Raw genomic sequence first — 16,644 nt, 5'->3', positions numbered from 1 at the left:
TTTGAAAAATGAAAAAATTCTAAATTTAAATAATTAATTAAATAAATTTAATTAATTAATTAATAATAATTTAATATAAAATATTAATTTAATCAAACACCTAATTGATACATGAATCTTATTTTAGGGACCTTATGGACCTATAGATCATGAGCTCCAATGATTTGAAATTAATTGGCTAAACTCTTTAAACCGAATTAATCAATATTCGTTAACTATCGAAACACACCATTATAGCTTGATAGTTGTACTCTCCTCATCGTAGATATATTTCTGTCCACTTTAACCATAATCAGTATTTACAACTAGATCAAAATTACACTTTTACCCCTGTAAATACATCTTGCTCCTTAAGCTCCCATTAATCCTCTACTGAACAATTGGTTTATAGTCTAACTAATAAACCATCACCCTCTCGATCATTAGAGAGTGGGGTCCCATTGTTCAAGACCAGGAATTAGTACTTAAGAGAACAACCTATCTGTTAACACTAAATTGGGTAGGAGTGAATTCCATCTCATTGGATTATGTCCCCAGCTATTTATCCGATCGTATCCCCAAAATAGGAGGCTTATTAAGTAGTGCTATTGGGCTACTCTCACCTATGCAAATTAAAGAATAATCTCGAATAAATAGGAGTTCATAGTTAGCTCAGGATTAAGACTGTGTTACCCTAAGTCATCGAATTTGAAAAAGTTAGTTTTAAGAGTAAACGGTTGTTATAAAGAAAAGTGACTATTTCGAGGTCCGGTATTTATGCAAACTCATTGCATAGGATGCCCTTACTCACATGTCTCCATATGAATGATTTTGGGATTATATCATTTGTATCAGTATAGAAAGTGAGCCGCATCCAATAGTGTCACTTATAGACCATTTTGGCTATATACTAAAACTTAATCCACTTTTATGTCCCCACATAAAGTTAAAGTCTTCATATTATAGCCATGGATTCGTTTAAAGGATTTTTATAATATAATGCAATATCAATAGCAATTTATTGAATGAAATACTTAATAATACTATTATTGATAAATAGAATATGTTTTCAACATTTACGAACTGCGAATTTTAGGACATTTTCAACAAATTGAACTGCCTGAAGAATAAGAAATGGACCAAGTTTGTGAGGTCCATGTGTTGGGTGAAACTATGAGAAGATTTGAGCTGCTAAATCTGGATGAGCGGAAGACAAAATCGGTGCGTCCTTCCTGGTTGAACCACTAACGCTCGAATTAAAAACTCTCATTGGCCATTTAAAATACGCTTTACTTGGACCTGATAATACTTTACCTGTTATTATTTCAACTAATCTTACTCAACCTAATGACTTTATCTTTTGCAGATATTAAATAAACATACGCGTACAATTGGCTAGACGATGGTTGACATTCGAGGCATCAACCCTTCATATTGTATGCACAAGATTTGATTGGAAGAATGGAAGACTAGATCAATTGAGCCTCAATGCAGGCTAAATCCTATTATGAAAGAAGTGGTAAAAAAAAGAAATTATAAAGTGTCAACACATCTAGGAAAATGTGTCAACGCATCTAGGAATGACTGGGCATAAAAGCTTGATGAAGCCCTTTGGGCATATAGAACTGCTTACAAGACATCCATAGGTATGTCATCTTACTCTTTGGTATTTGGAAAGGTCTGTCGTTTACTTTTAGAATTGGAGCACAGGGTGTTTTGGGCAGTAAATAAGCTAAACTTGAACTTGGAAGTCACGAGAGAAAACCGTAAGTTGCAACTCAATAAACTCGATGAGCAGCAGCTCAACGCTTATGAGAACGCAAAAATCTACAAAGAGAAGACCAAGCGTTGGCATGACCAATGCCTCAGTAAGAAAGATTTCTTTATTGTCAAAAAGTTCTACTATTTAACTTGCGTTTGCGATTGTTTCCAGGAAACCTAAAATCCAGATGGTTAGGACCATTCATCATTAAGGTAAACTTTCTTCATGGAGCTATGGAACTTGTGTGAGAGGATGGTATATACGCATTCAAAGTAAATGGGTAGTGGGTAAAGCGCTACTTTGAAGGAAACTTGGAACACCAAAAATCACCCGTTGAGCTACGTGAGGCTATTTGAGGCTCGTGTTGAGGCGCCCCTATGTTTGAATCAAGACATGCACTCTAAGCACGCTTCTTCTTTGCTGCTTTACTACTTTACTGTTTTGTCTTTCTTATATCATGCGTTTGTTTTGATCTTTCCTTTGGTTCTTGTTTTTCTTTTCTTTTCATGTAGCTGATTACTTATTCTGCATGGTTTTTTTAATGATAGATAAAACCAACTTAGTGAGAATTCAAACTTTAGGAAAAACTGTTTAGTTAATGGCGTTAGAGCTAGGCCAACACATGCCCATGTGTTGGAAGATGAAGGGACATTCTCTGAAGGGATGAACCAATCAAGTGTTTGGGTGGCCCGAGAAGCGTCTCTTCCCATTCACATTAAATGAGCAGCCAGAACGTCACCCTCAGCTGACACATGTCAGCTTTGTCCTTCTTCTCTCTCTCTTCTATGTGGAGCTATAAAAGATGACAAACCTTTTCCTTCTTCTCTCTTCTTCTTCCTTGAACCCTTAGCCTTCCCGCCAAAAGTTCATTCAAGCTCTTCGCTGTTTGTTCGAAGTCTTTCTATGCAAATCACAATATCAGACGCCTCAGATAGCCAAAACATGTATTTCTACAAGTTATCAGACGCGTTAGTGAAATTGAAAATTCTTTTGAACTTTGGATGAAACTAGATAATCTCTTTTCTATGCATGCATGGAACTCAAAATGACATTCAATTATGGTGAAATAAATGCTAATTAAATAAGGTAAGTTCAAAGGACTTTCATTAAATTCAAATACTAAAATAATAGTAGGGTACCCATAAATCATAAAGGATAATAAATAAGTCTGAAAAGCAATTTTTAAAAGTAAGTTTTAAACATTAATTCAGGTCCTAACAATTTCCTCTCTCCTACCCCGTCCCAACACACAGGGGACCTGCAACTCTTCCCATATAAGGTCTCAAAGAGTGACATCCCAATAGTGGACTGGTAGCTATTATTATAAGCAAACTCCATTAAGTGCAAGTGACCATCCCAGCTTCCTGAAAACTCTATGGCACAGGCACGCAACATGTCTTCCAATATCTAATTCAATCTCTCTATCTGCCCATCAGTCTGAGGGTGGAAAGCTGTAATGAACTCTAACCGGGTCCCCAAAGCTTCCTGGAGAATTTTCCAGAAGTTAGACGTGAAACGGGGGTCTCTGTCCGGCATGATGGACACGAGCACTCCATGCAATCTCACCACCTCCTTCATGTATATCTGTGCCCACTTATTCAATAAAAAGGTGGACTTCCCAGGTATGAAATATGCTAACTTCGTAAGTTTGTATACCACAATCCATATCACAGTGAAACCTTTGAGATCCGAGGCAACCCCACAATAAAGTCCATAGACACATGTTCCTACTTCCATTCTGGTACACTCAATGGCTGTAACAAGCCTGCTGGATTCTACCTCGGGGCTTTCACCTGTTGGCACACCAAGCACTTACTGATGAACTCTGCAACCTCTCTTTTCATATCATTCCACCAGTAGTAACATGTCAGGTCCCGATACATCTTGGTGTTGCTGGGGTGAATCGAAAATAAGGAACTATAAGCCTTTGACAACAACTCATCTTTAATATCACTAACTGCTGGCACGCACAAACGCCTTTGGTAAAAGAGGCCACCTTCCGCCGAAACTGAGAATTCTCCATCTTGGCCTGACTCCACCCTATGAACTCTCTCTTCCAGATAAGGGTTGTCTCGCTGCGCATCAACAATCTTCTGCCTTAGACTCATTCGCACCGACAATTGTGCTAACTATGCCATGACCTTTCCCACAGCCACTGCAATCTCTGCCCTCTCCAGTTCCCTGCACAAGTGAGTCTGTCTGGTAATGAAGGCTGCTGAATGGGCCACCTTTCTGCTTAGAGCATCTGCCACTACATTTGCTTTTCCCGGGTGGTACAAACTTTCACAGTCATAATCCTTCACCAGCTCCAACCACTTTCTTTGGCTCATGTTTAACTCTTTCTGAGTGAAAAAGTACTTCAAACTCTTGTGGTCGATGAAGATCTGTATCTTCTCTCCATATAAGTAATGTTTCCAGATCTTGAGAGCAAAAACCACTACTACTAACTCCAAGTCATGCGTGGGATAATTCTGTTCATGCTTCTTTAGTTGACGTGAAGCATAAGCAACTACTGTGCCCTACTGCATCAATACACATCCCAACCCCTTCTTGGACGCCTCACTGTAAATGAAAAAACCACCTGATCCATCCGGTACTGTAAGAACTAGGGTTGAAACCAGCCTCTACTTGAGGTCCTGGAAACTGTTTTCCCAAACCTCATTCCAAACAAATGCTGCTCCCTTCTGGGTCAACTAAGTCAATGGGATGGCTATGCAAGAGAAGTCCTTTATAAATCGTCTATAGTAGCCTACTAACCCCAAGAAACTGCGCACCTCACTGATTGTGGTTGGACGAGCCTAACTCGCAACTACCTCAACCTTTGCAAGATCCACAGAGACACCTTCCTTCGATACTACATGCCCTAGGAAGGACACCTACTTCAACCAAAATTCACATTTAGAAAAATTAGCATACAGCCTTTTGGCCCTCAACGTCTCCAAAAATTTCTGCAAATGCTTCTCATGCTCAGCCTCTATCTTGGAATAAACCAAGATGTCATCAATAAAAACAATCACAAATGTGTCGAGGAATTCCTTGAACACCCTATTCATCAAATCCATGAACAATGTCAGTGCATCTCTACCCTTACCTGAAACAACAACATGAGAAAGAATGAATATAAAATACTCAGTAAGTAACCCTACTACTCGGGTCAGGCTAGGCATCTATGTCCTCTAGATACCCACCTCTGGTGACACATATACACTGCTCTAGTCCTCATGGGACATATATACACATGAAACAAGAAAGAAACTGAGTCCTATCCTACTGTAGTTAAGTATGCCCACTACCTCTGGTGAATCCCGAAGGAGATACAAACTGGTGAATCCCGAAGGAAACACAAACTGGTGAATCTTGAAGGAAACACAAACTGGTGAATCTCGAAGGAAACACAAACTCTAATGGGCATCTAACTAATAAGTAAGGAAATTTGCACAGTCTTCACATCATAATCATCACTGTACGAATCTATGACATACATATAAACCTCAATATCATGACTCTACAACATACACTTATACCTCAACATCATGGTTCTACAACATACATGTATACCTCAACATCATCAGATCAAATACAACCATGGAAACACATACCATCTCATACTAGCATTCAAGTGTCTATGTGCATAAATAAATAATTCGGATCTCGTAACAGAACATACTTTAATCATGTTATACTATTAATCTATCATGCTGTCATTCTGCCATAACATTCATTTATCATGCTAATATACATCTAATGCCTGGCCCTGGCAAATCTAACAAAAAGTAATCCACACCCTCCTTTAACTTAGTAAAATTCTTGAATCACACCCTGAATCAAAATCAGAATTAAGTCCGACGTTTAGGATTAAATTCCAAATACGAAAGTACATCATTGCCACAAAACAAATTACCCACACTATGTGATGATCCAGAAATCTGTTCGAAGCTTAGCATGGAGATACCAATCTATTCATAACCCAAAATTTGGAATTTAAAATCAATTTCCAACATATTAACCCATTATGAAGTGCATCAAGTTCACATTACCTACCAAACACGCTCAAAATTCCCTGGAGCCGATATAATCTTATCGGACAGCGGGTCCTACCACCTTGAAACTTCAATCCAAGCTTTACAACATAAACATTATACTAAATTAAATCCAAACCCAAAGAGTGACCAAAACCATCCAAGAAAATACAAACGTTATACCCCAGATTCCAAGTTCTGGCAAAAACCCCACGGAATGACGGCGAGGGTCGAACCGACGGCTGGTCGGAAACGACAACAAGTAGTGGCAGAGACTGACTTAGGCTCGGGTGGCAGCAGCTTGGACGATCGCTCGGCTGGATCGATCGAATCAACGACAGAGTCAGACGAATCTGATGCGCAGTTGATGAACAAAACGACGCCCTCAACTGGGCGACGTAGCTGTTAACGGAGGATGATGGCTCGAGCTGGAGAGGCATTGCTGGGCCGGTGGTCGACGAACGGTGGTCGGCTGGGCAGCAAATGGCGGCGGCCACCCGATGAAGGGGTGGGGGTCAACTAGGGCACGTGTAGTGAGGTTGAAGAAGAAGAGAAATTTCGAGGGAGGGGGCGCCGGATTGCGTGAGGAAGAAATGGGGAGTTTGATTTTTATAAAATAATAATAATAATAAAAAAACAAAAAAAGGAAATAAGTATAATTACATTTAATTTATTTCCTTATTCCACTTTATACTATTAAATTTCTTTCCATTTCAAAAGAAAATTAGTTCCTGCCATTAATTTCCAATTTGACTAATTTCATGCCAACAATTAAATTCCCGCACTTACACTTTAAGTCCAAAATTCCAAAAATGCCCTCTAACTAATAACAATTCCCTCTCGTTAATTTGAGCATTTCAAACTAACCCAAAAACTGATTTTCAACATGAATCCATTGAGCTACCAATGAGACCTTATAGACCTGTAGCTTGAAGCTCCAACGGTACGTGAATACTAACTAAACTCTTTAATCACGATATCCACCATTTGTTAACTTTCGGACACTCCACTAAAGACCGAAAATTGCACTCTTCGCACTACATATATATTTCTGTGTCCATTGGATATAATCAATAACCAGTACGATGAGCCTTCACAAATCGCTCATAAGTACAGTTGGACCAATTTACCATTTTGCCCCTATATTTACTTTTAACTCCTTAAGTACCACTAATTCCTCTAATGAACAATACATCATAGTCCCACTATGAGTAAACCCTTCTCGGGTCAAGAGAAGGTGTGGCGCCACATTGTTCAAGCCCAAAATAAGCTCTTAAAGGAGCAATTTATCTACTTACCCCTGCTTCAGGGAATGAGTGAATTTCGTTTTGTGTAGTTGAGTTTTCAGCTCCCCAATCAGGCGAATCCACAAAGTGGTAGGTTTGAGTCGGCGATCTGGCCACTCGCACCCATGCAAATCAAAGGACCGCCATCATAGGCAGGAGTTCACAACTCACTAAGGATTAAGGTCATGTTACCTATGGTCATCCTAGTGAAATAAAAGTCTCTGTCATGAGCAACGTTATATAACGAGGTTAAACATTTTGTGGTTTGATCTTATATAAAGACCTTTCTATAGAACATCCCCGCTCGCATGTCTAATACATGAATAGTCAGGATCAGACCATTTGTAGCACTTTACAACACTTGTAACATCTACAAAACGGGCCACACTCGTAGTGTCACTACGATAAGGTTTCCCTCCTTTATCCATATACTACAGACCATTTAGATTATCACTTAAAACACGATTCACTTGTATGTCTCCTCATACATGCTTAAGTTACAAGGATAACCAGGGATCTTAGTTTATTGGTTTGTGGTTAATGCAACTAAAATATTTTATATTTCATAGACTGAAGGGAATAAAATATCTCATATTATAAATCACCATGTTTGTTTATACAGATGTTTACAAACTACAGAACCCTACGAGATTTAGGGTATCGACCACAACAATCTCCCACTTGTCCTAAAGCTAGTGGGGTGTATAAGATAATCATATTACAAGTACAAAACAATAAACTAGGGCACTAAGGCCCAATGAAACATCTTCCACTTACCTTAGTCCAGCAGCGAATGGTCTCGTAGACCCATACTATACAGGTGACCCTTAAACACTGTAGTCATGAGAGACTTCGTAAAAGAATCAGCAATGTTATGTTCCGAAGCTATCTTCGTGACAATCACGTCCCCTAGATGCACAATCTCTCGGATGAGGTGGTATTTTCGCTCAATATGCTTGTCGCGCTTGTGACCCTGAGGCTCATGGGAATTCATCACAACACCATTATTATCACAATAAAGGGTGATGGGCCGAGACATGTCTGGAACAACTTCTAAATCAGTCAGGAACTTTCGGAGCCAAACAGCCTCCTTAGCAGCTTCACAAATCACTAAATATTTGGCCTCCATAGTAGAGTCAGCGATGCACTCCTGCTTAGTGTTTCGCCATACTATAGCTCCTCCGTTAAGAGTGAACACTGATCCGGAAGTGGATTTCTAAGAATCCTTATTAGTCTGAAATTTAAAGTCTGTGTATCCTATAAAGATCAAATCCTTAGAACCATACACAAGCATGTAGTCCCTCGTTCTCTGAAAATACCTAGGGATATTTTTTACGACTGTCCAGTGACCCTGTCTTGGATTAGACTGATATCGACTGACTATCCCCACAGCATAGCAGATGTTAGGTCTAATACATAATATCGCGTACATCAAACTGCCAACGACATATGCATAGGGGACCCATCAAATTACTCAACCTCTTGAGGAGTCTTAGGACACTACTTCTTATACAATGTAACTCCATGCCGGAAAGGCAAAAATCCCCTTTTGGAGTTTTACATCGAGTACTTAACCAACATTTTATCAATGTATGATGCCTGAGACAGTGCTAGCACTTTGTTCTTTTGATCCCGAAAGATTAGAATCCTAAGAACAAACTGAGCCTCTCCCAAATCTTTCATTTGGAATTGGGTCACTAGCCAGGTCTTAACTGAAGTCAGTAAACCTACATCATTCCTAATGAGTAGGATATCATCTACATATAACACTAGGAAAACTATTGAACTGTTGATGATCTTCTTGTAGACACAAGGCTCATCAACGTTTTGGTCAAAGCCATGAGATTTAATCACAGTATCAAACCTTTTGTTCCAAGATCGAGATGCCTGTTTCAGTCCATAAATGGACCAATTCAGCTTGCAAACCTTTTGCTCTTGACCTTGGGCTATGAATCCCTCGGGTTGCACCATATAAATGGTCTCCTCAAGATTACCATTCAGAAAGGCAGTCTTGACATCCATTTTCCATATCTCATAGTCATAATATGAGATAATGGATAAGAGGATGCAGATAGACTTAAGCATCGCAACAGGTGAGAAAGTCTCCATATAGTCAACTCCCTCTACCTGGGTATAACCCTTTGCCACAAGTCTAGCCTTGAAGGTTTGCACCTTCCCATCAGCACCCCGTTTCCTCTTGTAGATCCATTTACCTATAGGTTTAACCCCATCAGGTTGATATACAAGAACCCAAACTGAGTTGAAGGACATAGACTCCATCTCAAGATCCATGGCTTTGACTCATTCATCTCTATCAACATTCTCCATTAGCTTCTTGTAAGACAACGAATCTCAACCTCACCATCGGCTACCATAGCAAGGATTTCAGTTAAACCCATATAGCGAACAGGTGGGTTTGAAACCCTCCCACTATGTCGAGGTTCCCTCAACTCTTAAGGTGGATGTGCCCGACTAAATGAACTACCCTCAACAACTCTTGTTGATGTAGCAGACTCTTCAACAACTCTTGTTGAAGTTTCAGTAGTTTCTTTGGAAAGTTCACTCAACACGATTTTACTTCTTGGACTATGCTCCCTTATATGATCCTTCTCAAGGAAACTAGCGTTTGTCAACACAAACACCTTGTTCTCCTTAGGATCATAAAAGTAACCCCCTTATGTCCCATTGGTGTGGCCTACAAAAAGGCATAGCCTCGAACGTGGTTCCAGTTTCTTAGGATTAGCCTCAAGCACATGTGTTGGGAAACCCCATATGCGGAAGTGACGCAAACTAGCTTTACACCCATTCCATAACTCCAAAGGTGTTCTGGCAGCACTCTTGAAGGGAACACAGTTAAGGATGTAAGTTGCAGTCTCTACTACAAAACCCCAAAACGAGTCAGGTAAGGAAGCGTAACTCATCATCGACCGAACCATGTCCAATACGGTTCTGTTTCTCCTCTCTGATACACCATTTTGCCAACGTGTACCAGGTGCTGAGAGTTTGAAAATGATTCCATGTTCTATTAAATAGTTCTGGAACTCAAAATCTAAAAACTCTCCACCTCGATCAGATCGAAGTGTTTTAATTCGTTTATCTAATGCATTCTCAACTTCAGCCTTGAACTCTTTGAACTTTTCAAAGGATTCCGACTTATGTTGCATTAAATAAACATACTCATACCTCGAATAATCATCAATAAAAGTGATGAATACTCGTAGCCTCCCCTGGCTCGCACATTCGTCAGACCACAAAGGTCTAAATGCACTAATTCTAGAGGCTCTTTGGCTCTATAACCTTTTCCAGTAAAAGGTCTTTTAGTCATCTTTCCTTCAAGGCATGACTCGCACACAGGTAAAGAATTTTTCTCTAACTCGTTTAGAAGTCCATTCTTCACAGCCTCTCAATCCTATTGAGATTGATGTGCCCCAAATGAAGGTGCTCGGAGAAACTTTAAGTCGTTTGTTTTGAGTTACGACAGTTTTAAACATCTCTATGTTATGGAGGGAATTTTTTGCTAACGGTCTTAGCACATACAATGTATTTTCCAGTTTAGCTGAACATATCTCAACACAATCTTTCAAAATAAACACTTTATTAACTGAAAAATTTAAAGTGTATTTACATTCAAGCAATGAATTTACAGAAATCAAGTTCCTCTTTAACTCAGGAACAACATACACATAATTCAAAATGATAAATCTATTCTGTAAAGTCAACCGGAGGCCTCCCACTACTACAGCTGAGACGAACTGTCCGATGTCAACTTGCATCGTCATCTCACCAGCCTCAAGCTGCCACCAAGATCTAATCCCCTGAAAAGAAGAACAAAAATTGTTAGTGGCCCCAGAGTCTATAATCCAAGCAGAATCATCATTCTCCACTAAAAAAGTTTCCAAAACTAGTAAATCACATTTACCTTGATTGGCCTTGGCCTTCTTCTTCTCCTTTAACCAACTTGGGTAGTTCCGCTTCTAGTGCCCATCTTGGTCTTTTCAACCGGCATGGGCAATTCTGCTTTCAGTGCCCATATTGGTTACAGTGGAAACATTTTTCCTTTTCAATCGGTGCTGGTTGACTACCCCGCGGAGTGGCAGGTTGTAGGTTAGCAAGTGCGTTCCCCTTCCCCTTACTACACTTCAACATTTGCCTCACCAACCTTCTTCTCCTTGCTTTTCAGTAAGTATCGTAATGTCTACAACTCGTTGAGGAGAGTTTTAAGGGTGTAATCAACCCTGTTCAAAACAACGTTGCTTAAAAAGTGCAGGAATCTTTCTGGCCGTTGGGATTGGTGTCCTAAATCTCTTGGTCGTAGTTTGTAAACATTATGTAAACATATTGTTATTCATAAAATAAGTGCTATTTTATAAGCATTTACTTAATCCAATAAACTAAGATCCGTTATTATTTTATGTAACTTAAGCATATATGTGGAGACATACAAGTGGATCATGCCTTAAGTAATAACCTAAATGGTTTGTAGTAGATGGATAAAGGAGAGATACCTTATCCTAGTGACACTACGGATACAACCCGATTCATAGAGGTTACAATTATTGTAAAGTGCTAAAAATGGTCTAATCCTGACCATTCATGTAGAAATATGCTAGCGTACAAAGAGTTTGTATAAGAACAGACCACGAAATGATTAGTCTCTTTATATAACGTCATTGATAATTGAGACTTACATTTCACTAGAATGACCATAGGTGACATGACCTTAATCCTGAGTGAGTAAGGAAATCCTGCCTATGAGACCGATCCTTTAATTTGTATGGGTGAGAGTGGCCAGATTGCCAACTCAACAAGCCTACCATTTTGGGAATTCGTCTGATTGGGGAGCTGGGAACTCAGCTACACAAGACGAAATTCACTCCTTCCCCAAAGCAGGGGCAAGTAGATAAATTGCTTCCTTAAGAACTGATTTCGGGTCTTGAGCATAGTGGCCACACCCTCTCTTGGAAAGAGAGAACTCAGTCATAGTGGGACTATGGCTTATTGTTCATTAGAGGAATCAGTGGTACTTAAGGAGTTAGATGTAACTACAAGGACAAACGGTAAATTGGCCTAGTTGTACTTACGAGCGATTTGTGAAGGGTCATCGCACTGTTGATTGGTTATATGAACACAGAAATATATCTGTAGTGCGAAGAGTGCAGCTATCAGTCTTTCATGGAGTGAGCGACAGTTAACGGATGGTGGATCTCGTTATTAAAGAGTTTAGTCAGTTATTCACGTACCGTTGGAACTTCAAACTACAGGTTCATAAGGTCCCCTTGATAACTCAATGGGTTTAAGTTGAGAATCAAATTTTGGGTTAGTTTTAAGTTTTCAAATTAACAATAGAAATTTGATTATATATGATATAATTAAATTGAATCAACTATATGAGATATAATTGATATAATGTATTTGATACATTATATGATTGGAGAAATTAATATATTATATGATTAATATTAAATGCCATAAAATAGAAAAAGAACTATGGTTTATATGTTGCATATGGTGCAATATTAAAACTATAGGTTATAAATATAATATGATAAGTTAGTTATTATAATTATTTATAATATATTAATTATGTGATAATTAATTATTCTTTTTCTTAATAACCGATTTGAGTGGGAGGTTATTTGCAGTTTATGGTAACTGTAAGATAAAAAGGAAAATGGTTTTCCAAATCAAAGAGAAACGATGGTTCATTTTTTGTATCGTCTCACAAAAAGAAAAGCTATCGAGTAAAAGACTTTTACTAACGATAGTATCTCACAGCCTAAACGATCAAGTATCGAGCTTACTATACGATATTTACTTCTTACTACACAATCGAGTATCAAGTCTATACGATAGGCTTCTTCTTACTACACGATCGAGTATCAAGTCTATACGATAGACTTCTTCCTTCCTCCACTTACTCGATCGTTCATTTCCTCCATTCCTCTATCCAAAGTCACATAGAGCCCACAACTTCTAGACTCTCACACTGAGAATACCAAGGTAACCTTTGTGGTGGTGTTCAGTTCTATTTGAGGGTTAAGGTTCATGTAATTGCTTGTTGAGATTGAGTTATGATTGTTGCGTATGAGTTCGTGTTGTTGGACACGTTGCCGAACGCTCAAGGGATATTTGAAAAAAGGGTTCTTCAAAGGTATGACATACTCTATCCCTTGTTTGTTCTTAAAAGAAGCATGTTGTAATTTACTCGTTATGCATAATCTGTTCTTCTAGACTATAATTGTTTGTATTCTTTCTCAATAGATTTGTGAAGGGTCATCGCATTGTTGATTGGTTATATGGACACAGAAATATATCTATAGTGTGAAGAGTGGAGCTGTCAGTCTTTAGTGGAGTGACCGACAGTTAACAGATGGTGGATCTCGTAATTAAAGAGTTTAGTTAGTTATTCACATACCGTTGAAACTTCAAGCTACAAGTCCATAAAGTCCCCTTGGTAGCTCAATGGTTCAAGTTGAAAATCAGATTTTTGGTTAGTTTGAAGCCTTTAAATTACCAATAGGAATTTGATTATATATGATAATAATTAAATTGAATCAATTATATGAGATATAATTGATATGATGTTTTTGATGCATTATATGATTAGAGGAGTTAATAAAAATATGATTTATATTAAATGCCATAAAATAGAAAAAGAAATATGATTTGTATGTTACATATGATGCAATATTAAAGTTATAGGTTATAAATATAATATGATAAGTTAGTTATTATATTTATTTATAATATATTAACTATGTGATAATTAATTATTCTTTTTCTTAATAACCGACTTGAGTGGGAGGTTATTTGTGGTTTATGGTAACTGTGAGATAAAAAGAAAAATAGTTTTCCAAATCAAAGAGAAACGATGATTCATTTTTTGTATCGTCTCACAAAAATAAAAACTATCGAGTAAAAGAGTTTTACTAACGATAGTATCCACAGCCTAAACGATCAAGTATTGAGCTTACTATACGATATTTACTTCTTACTACATGATCGAGTATCAAGTCTATACGATAAGCTTCTTCTTACTACACGGTTGTCTGAACATTCCCTTCAAGGACTCCATGATCTCACTAACAGAGACCATGAGCTCATGCTTCTTGGCCAAGACGTCGTTCAGGCTAGTCAAGATATAAGCTCGAGCCTTCTCGTTCGCCCGTGCCCATTTCTCATAAGCCTCTCAAACATTTCAAGCGGCGTTTTGAGTTGGAATAGGAGGAAACTCCTCGGTAAGGATGAACCGGAGGTCATCGATGATCAATATTGTGTTTATCATGTTTTTTCAACTAACATAGTAATCGCCAGTCAATTTGTCAGTGGTTAAAAGAGCTAAAGTAGCGGTTACCATTAATTTAAACTTGCTGAAAACAAGAACAGATTTAGTAATTCTACTTGCACTACCACTTTTAATACCAATTTTAAGTTTTAGAAAAATAGTTCTAATATACCCCAGGTGTAGTGACATCTATTTTGCAATGATGTCCCAGTGAGGCAGGACAAAAGTCACCGTTGGGGTGATCAAGTGCCCCTTCACTGGGATGAGACATTCTCAACCATTATACAGAAACAACTCTTGTAACTAACTCTAACAATCACCATTGTTTAGTCCAGAATTTGTTAACAACCTTAACAATTCCATATAAGTGTAACCCTTCATTTTATGCCCTAGAGTCCATGCATCCACCGTAGGGAAAAAGCAGATTAGGACAAGAGACTAAAGCAACCTTATCCTTTTCAGAAGATCAGATAAAGAGTTGTCCAAATACAGTCATCCTTTAGGGGGACACTCCCAGGGTGCCTCAAGGCGATGCACAAAAACGTTATGCAACCTAATGAGAGAGACTGTGGGATATGTTGTCACGCATCCCGTTCCCACTTACTATGAACATTCTCTCCATTCACCTTAGTATTGACCTACCCAAAAACCATCCTTTAGGAGGACACTACCAGGGTGCCATGAGGACGAGGATAGATATCACGGTGTGAACTTTTAAGGAGAAACGTGTAAAGGTTTAAGTGAAGTATCATATACTCCAAGTACCTCCCACTGAATGTTCTACCTAGGGATTCATTAACTTAGTTAATCCGACTACTGATTTTAACTAAGTGTGTGTTTAATCTGCTAAAAAACAACTCTTGCTTTTGATAATTAAACAAGTTTGAATCAAGTCTTATTAAACACTTTAACAGACTATCATCAAATTTGCATGCATGCAACAAATCTATCTAATTCACCTTTTCAGGTAGGTTCCCAGGTAGGGGTATTCCGTTTCCATCGTCTTAAAAAACCCAGCCTAGCCAGAACCCGTCTTAGAAAAAAGGTCCCTTATAGATAGATTTGGTACATATTTAATCTTCTATTAGTCAATTTAATCCTATTAAATCGAATTAAAAGATTAAACTTACGTTTCTAATCTCATTAGAACCGTGATCTTAGGTCTATCTCATTCAAATTTTAAAACTCTTTTAAAACATGATTAAACCTAAGTTTGCATGCATGTCTTTCTTATTGATTTTAGTTCTAATTTCTATTATAACATTTATAAAAAGTAAAACCAACAACATTGCTAAGCTAGACTAGGTATTTATAACTTTTATAAATTAACCTAAGTGTCATGCTTCATGCAATGTTCATTCATTACTATATATAACTCTTATATAACTTGTAATGAACCAAGCATACATGCTCTCATACACCCTAATACTATAACACTTATAATATAAAGATGATGCATGAATATGCTTACTGTATGCATATATTATAACTCTTATATTATATGATGCATGTGCATGCTTTAATGTAATTTAATCATGCAAGCTACCATATTATAACTCTTATAATATAAAAATGATGCATGAACAAATTTATAATCTATAGTGGGTTTTAAAACTATATGGCATACTTTATGACATATAATTAAACATACATTACATGTACATTCATAAAAAATTAATGGACCGGGATGATTAACCTCCAAAAACCGGAAATAAAACTATCTATTACATAAGCCATCGAGCTAACCGGTTCAAACAGGCGACTCGAGTCTTGAACCGTCCAGGCGAAGCCTCGAACCTTGATCGTATAACAGCTCCTTGTGATCGTCAAGTAACGCTGATCATATATAAACGATCGTGTAGCATGGATCGAGTGCCTTTGACTATGCGATGAAGCATGAAGGCCACGCGATCGTGCAGCACACATCGTATAACACATGCCTAAACAATCGAGTAGACGAAAACTATGCAATGAAGCATGATCGTCTAAACGATCGTGGAGCAAATGTCAAGTATCGCATACCAAGTGATCGAGTAGCCAATGACTATATGATGAGCATGCTGGCCTACTCAATTGTTTAGTGCGCGCACCTACCATGCGTTGAGTATCATATACTCAGATCGTTTACCTCAGCATCTAGGCGATCGAGTAGCCAACACAACACGATCGAACAAACTATTTATTTGATCGCGTAGCTTCAACCATGCGATCGTTTAGCAAATACTACACGATCAACTAGAACTTTTCTACATGATCACGTAGCCAAATCTAAACGATCGTTTAGCCTGGGCTACACGATGCGACCAACCCTTG

General features: G+C 38.2%; 1 protein-coding gene across 1 annotated transcript; it reads right to left on the bottom strand.

Annotated features, from left to right (window-relative positions):
* Positions 1-3,148: 3,148 nt before the first annotated feature.
* On the bottom strand, positions 3,149-3,849 carry LOC120090759. The gene is made up of 2 exons (XM_039048468.1): positions 3,606-3,849; positions 3,149-3,534 (listed from the first exon to the last, which is right to left on the bottom strand). Exons 1-2 carry the CDS (start codon positions 3,847-3,849, stop codon positions 3,149-3,151), a joined length of 630 nt encoding a protein of 209 aa, XP_038904396.1.
* Positions 3,850-16,644: the final 12,795 nt, after the last annotated feature.

This window comes from Benincasa hispida, chromosome 11 (genome assembly GCF_009727055.1).
Source record: "Benincasa hispida cultivar B227 chromosome 11, ASM972705v1, whole genome shotgun sequence".
NCBI classification, from domain to species: Eukaryota; Viridiplantae; Streptophyta; class Magnoliopsida; order Cucurbitales; family Cucurbitaceae; genus Benincasa; species Benincasa hispida.
This window is presented reverse-complemented; position numbering and strand designations above follow the sequence as displayed.

Bases quoted from the DNA above. Each gene is read 5' to 3' on its own strand.
- LOC120090759 (XM_039048468.1), bottom strand. From the start codon at position 3,849: ATGAGTCTAAGGCAGAAGATTGTTGATGCGCAGCGAGACAACCCTTAT. The intron at 3,535-3,605 runs GTTACTACTGGT...GTGTGCCAACAG, and splicing joins GATGTATCGGGACCTGACAT to GTGAAAGCCCCGAGGTAGAA.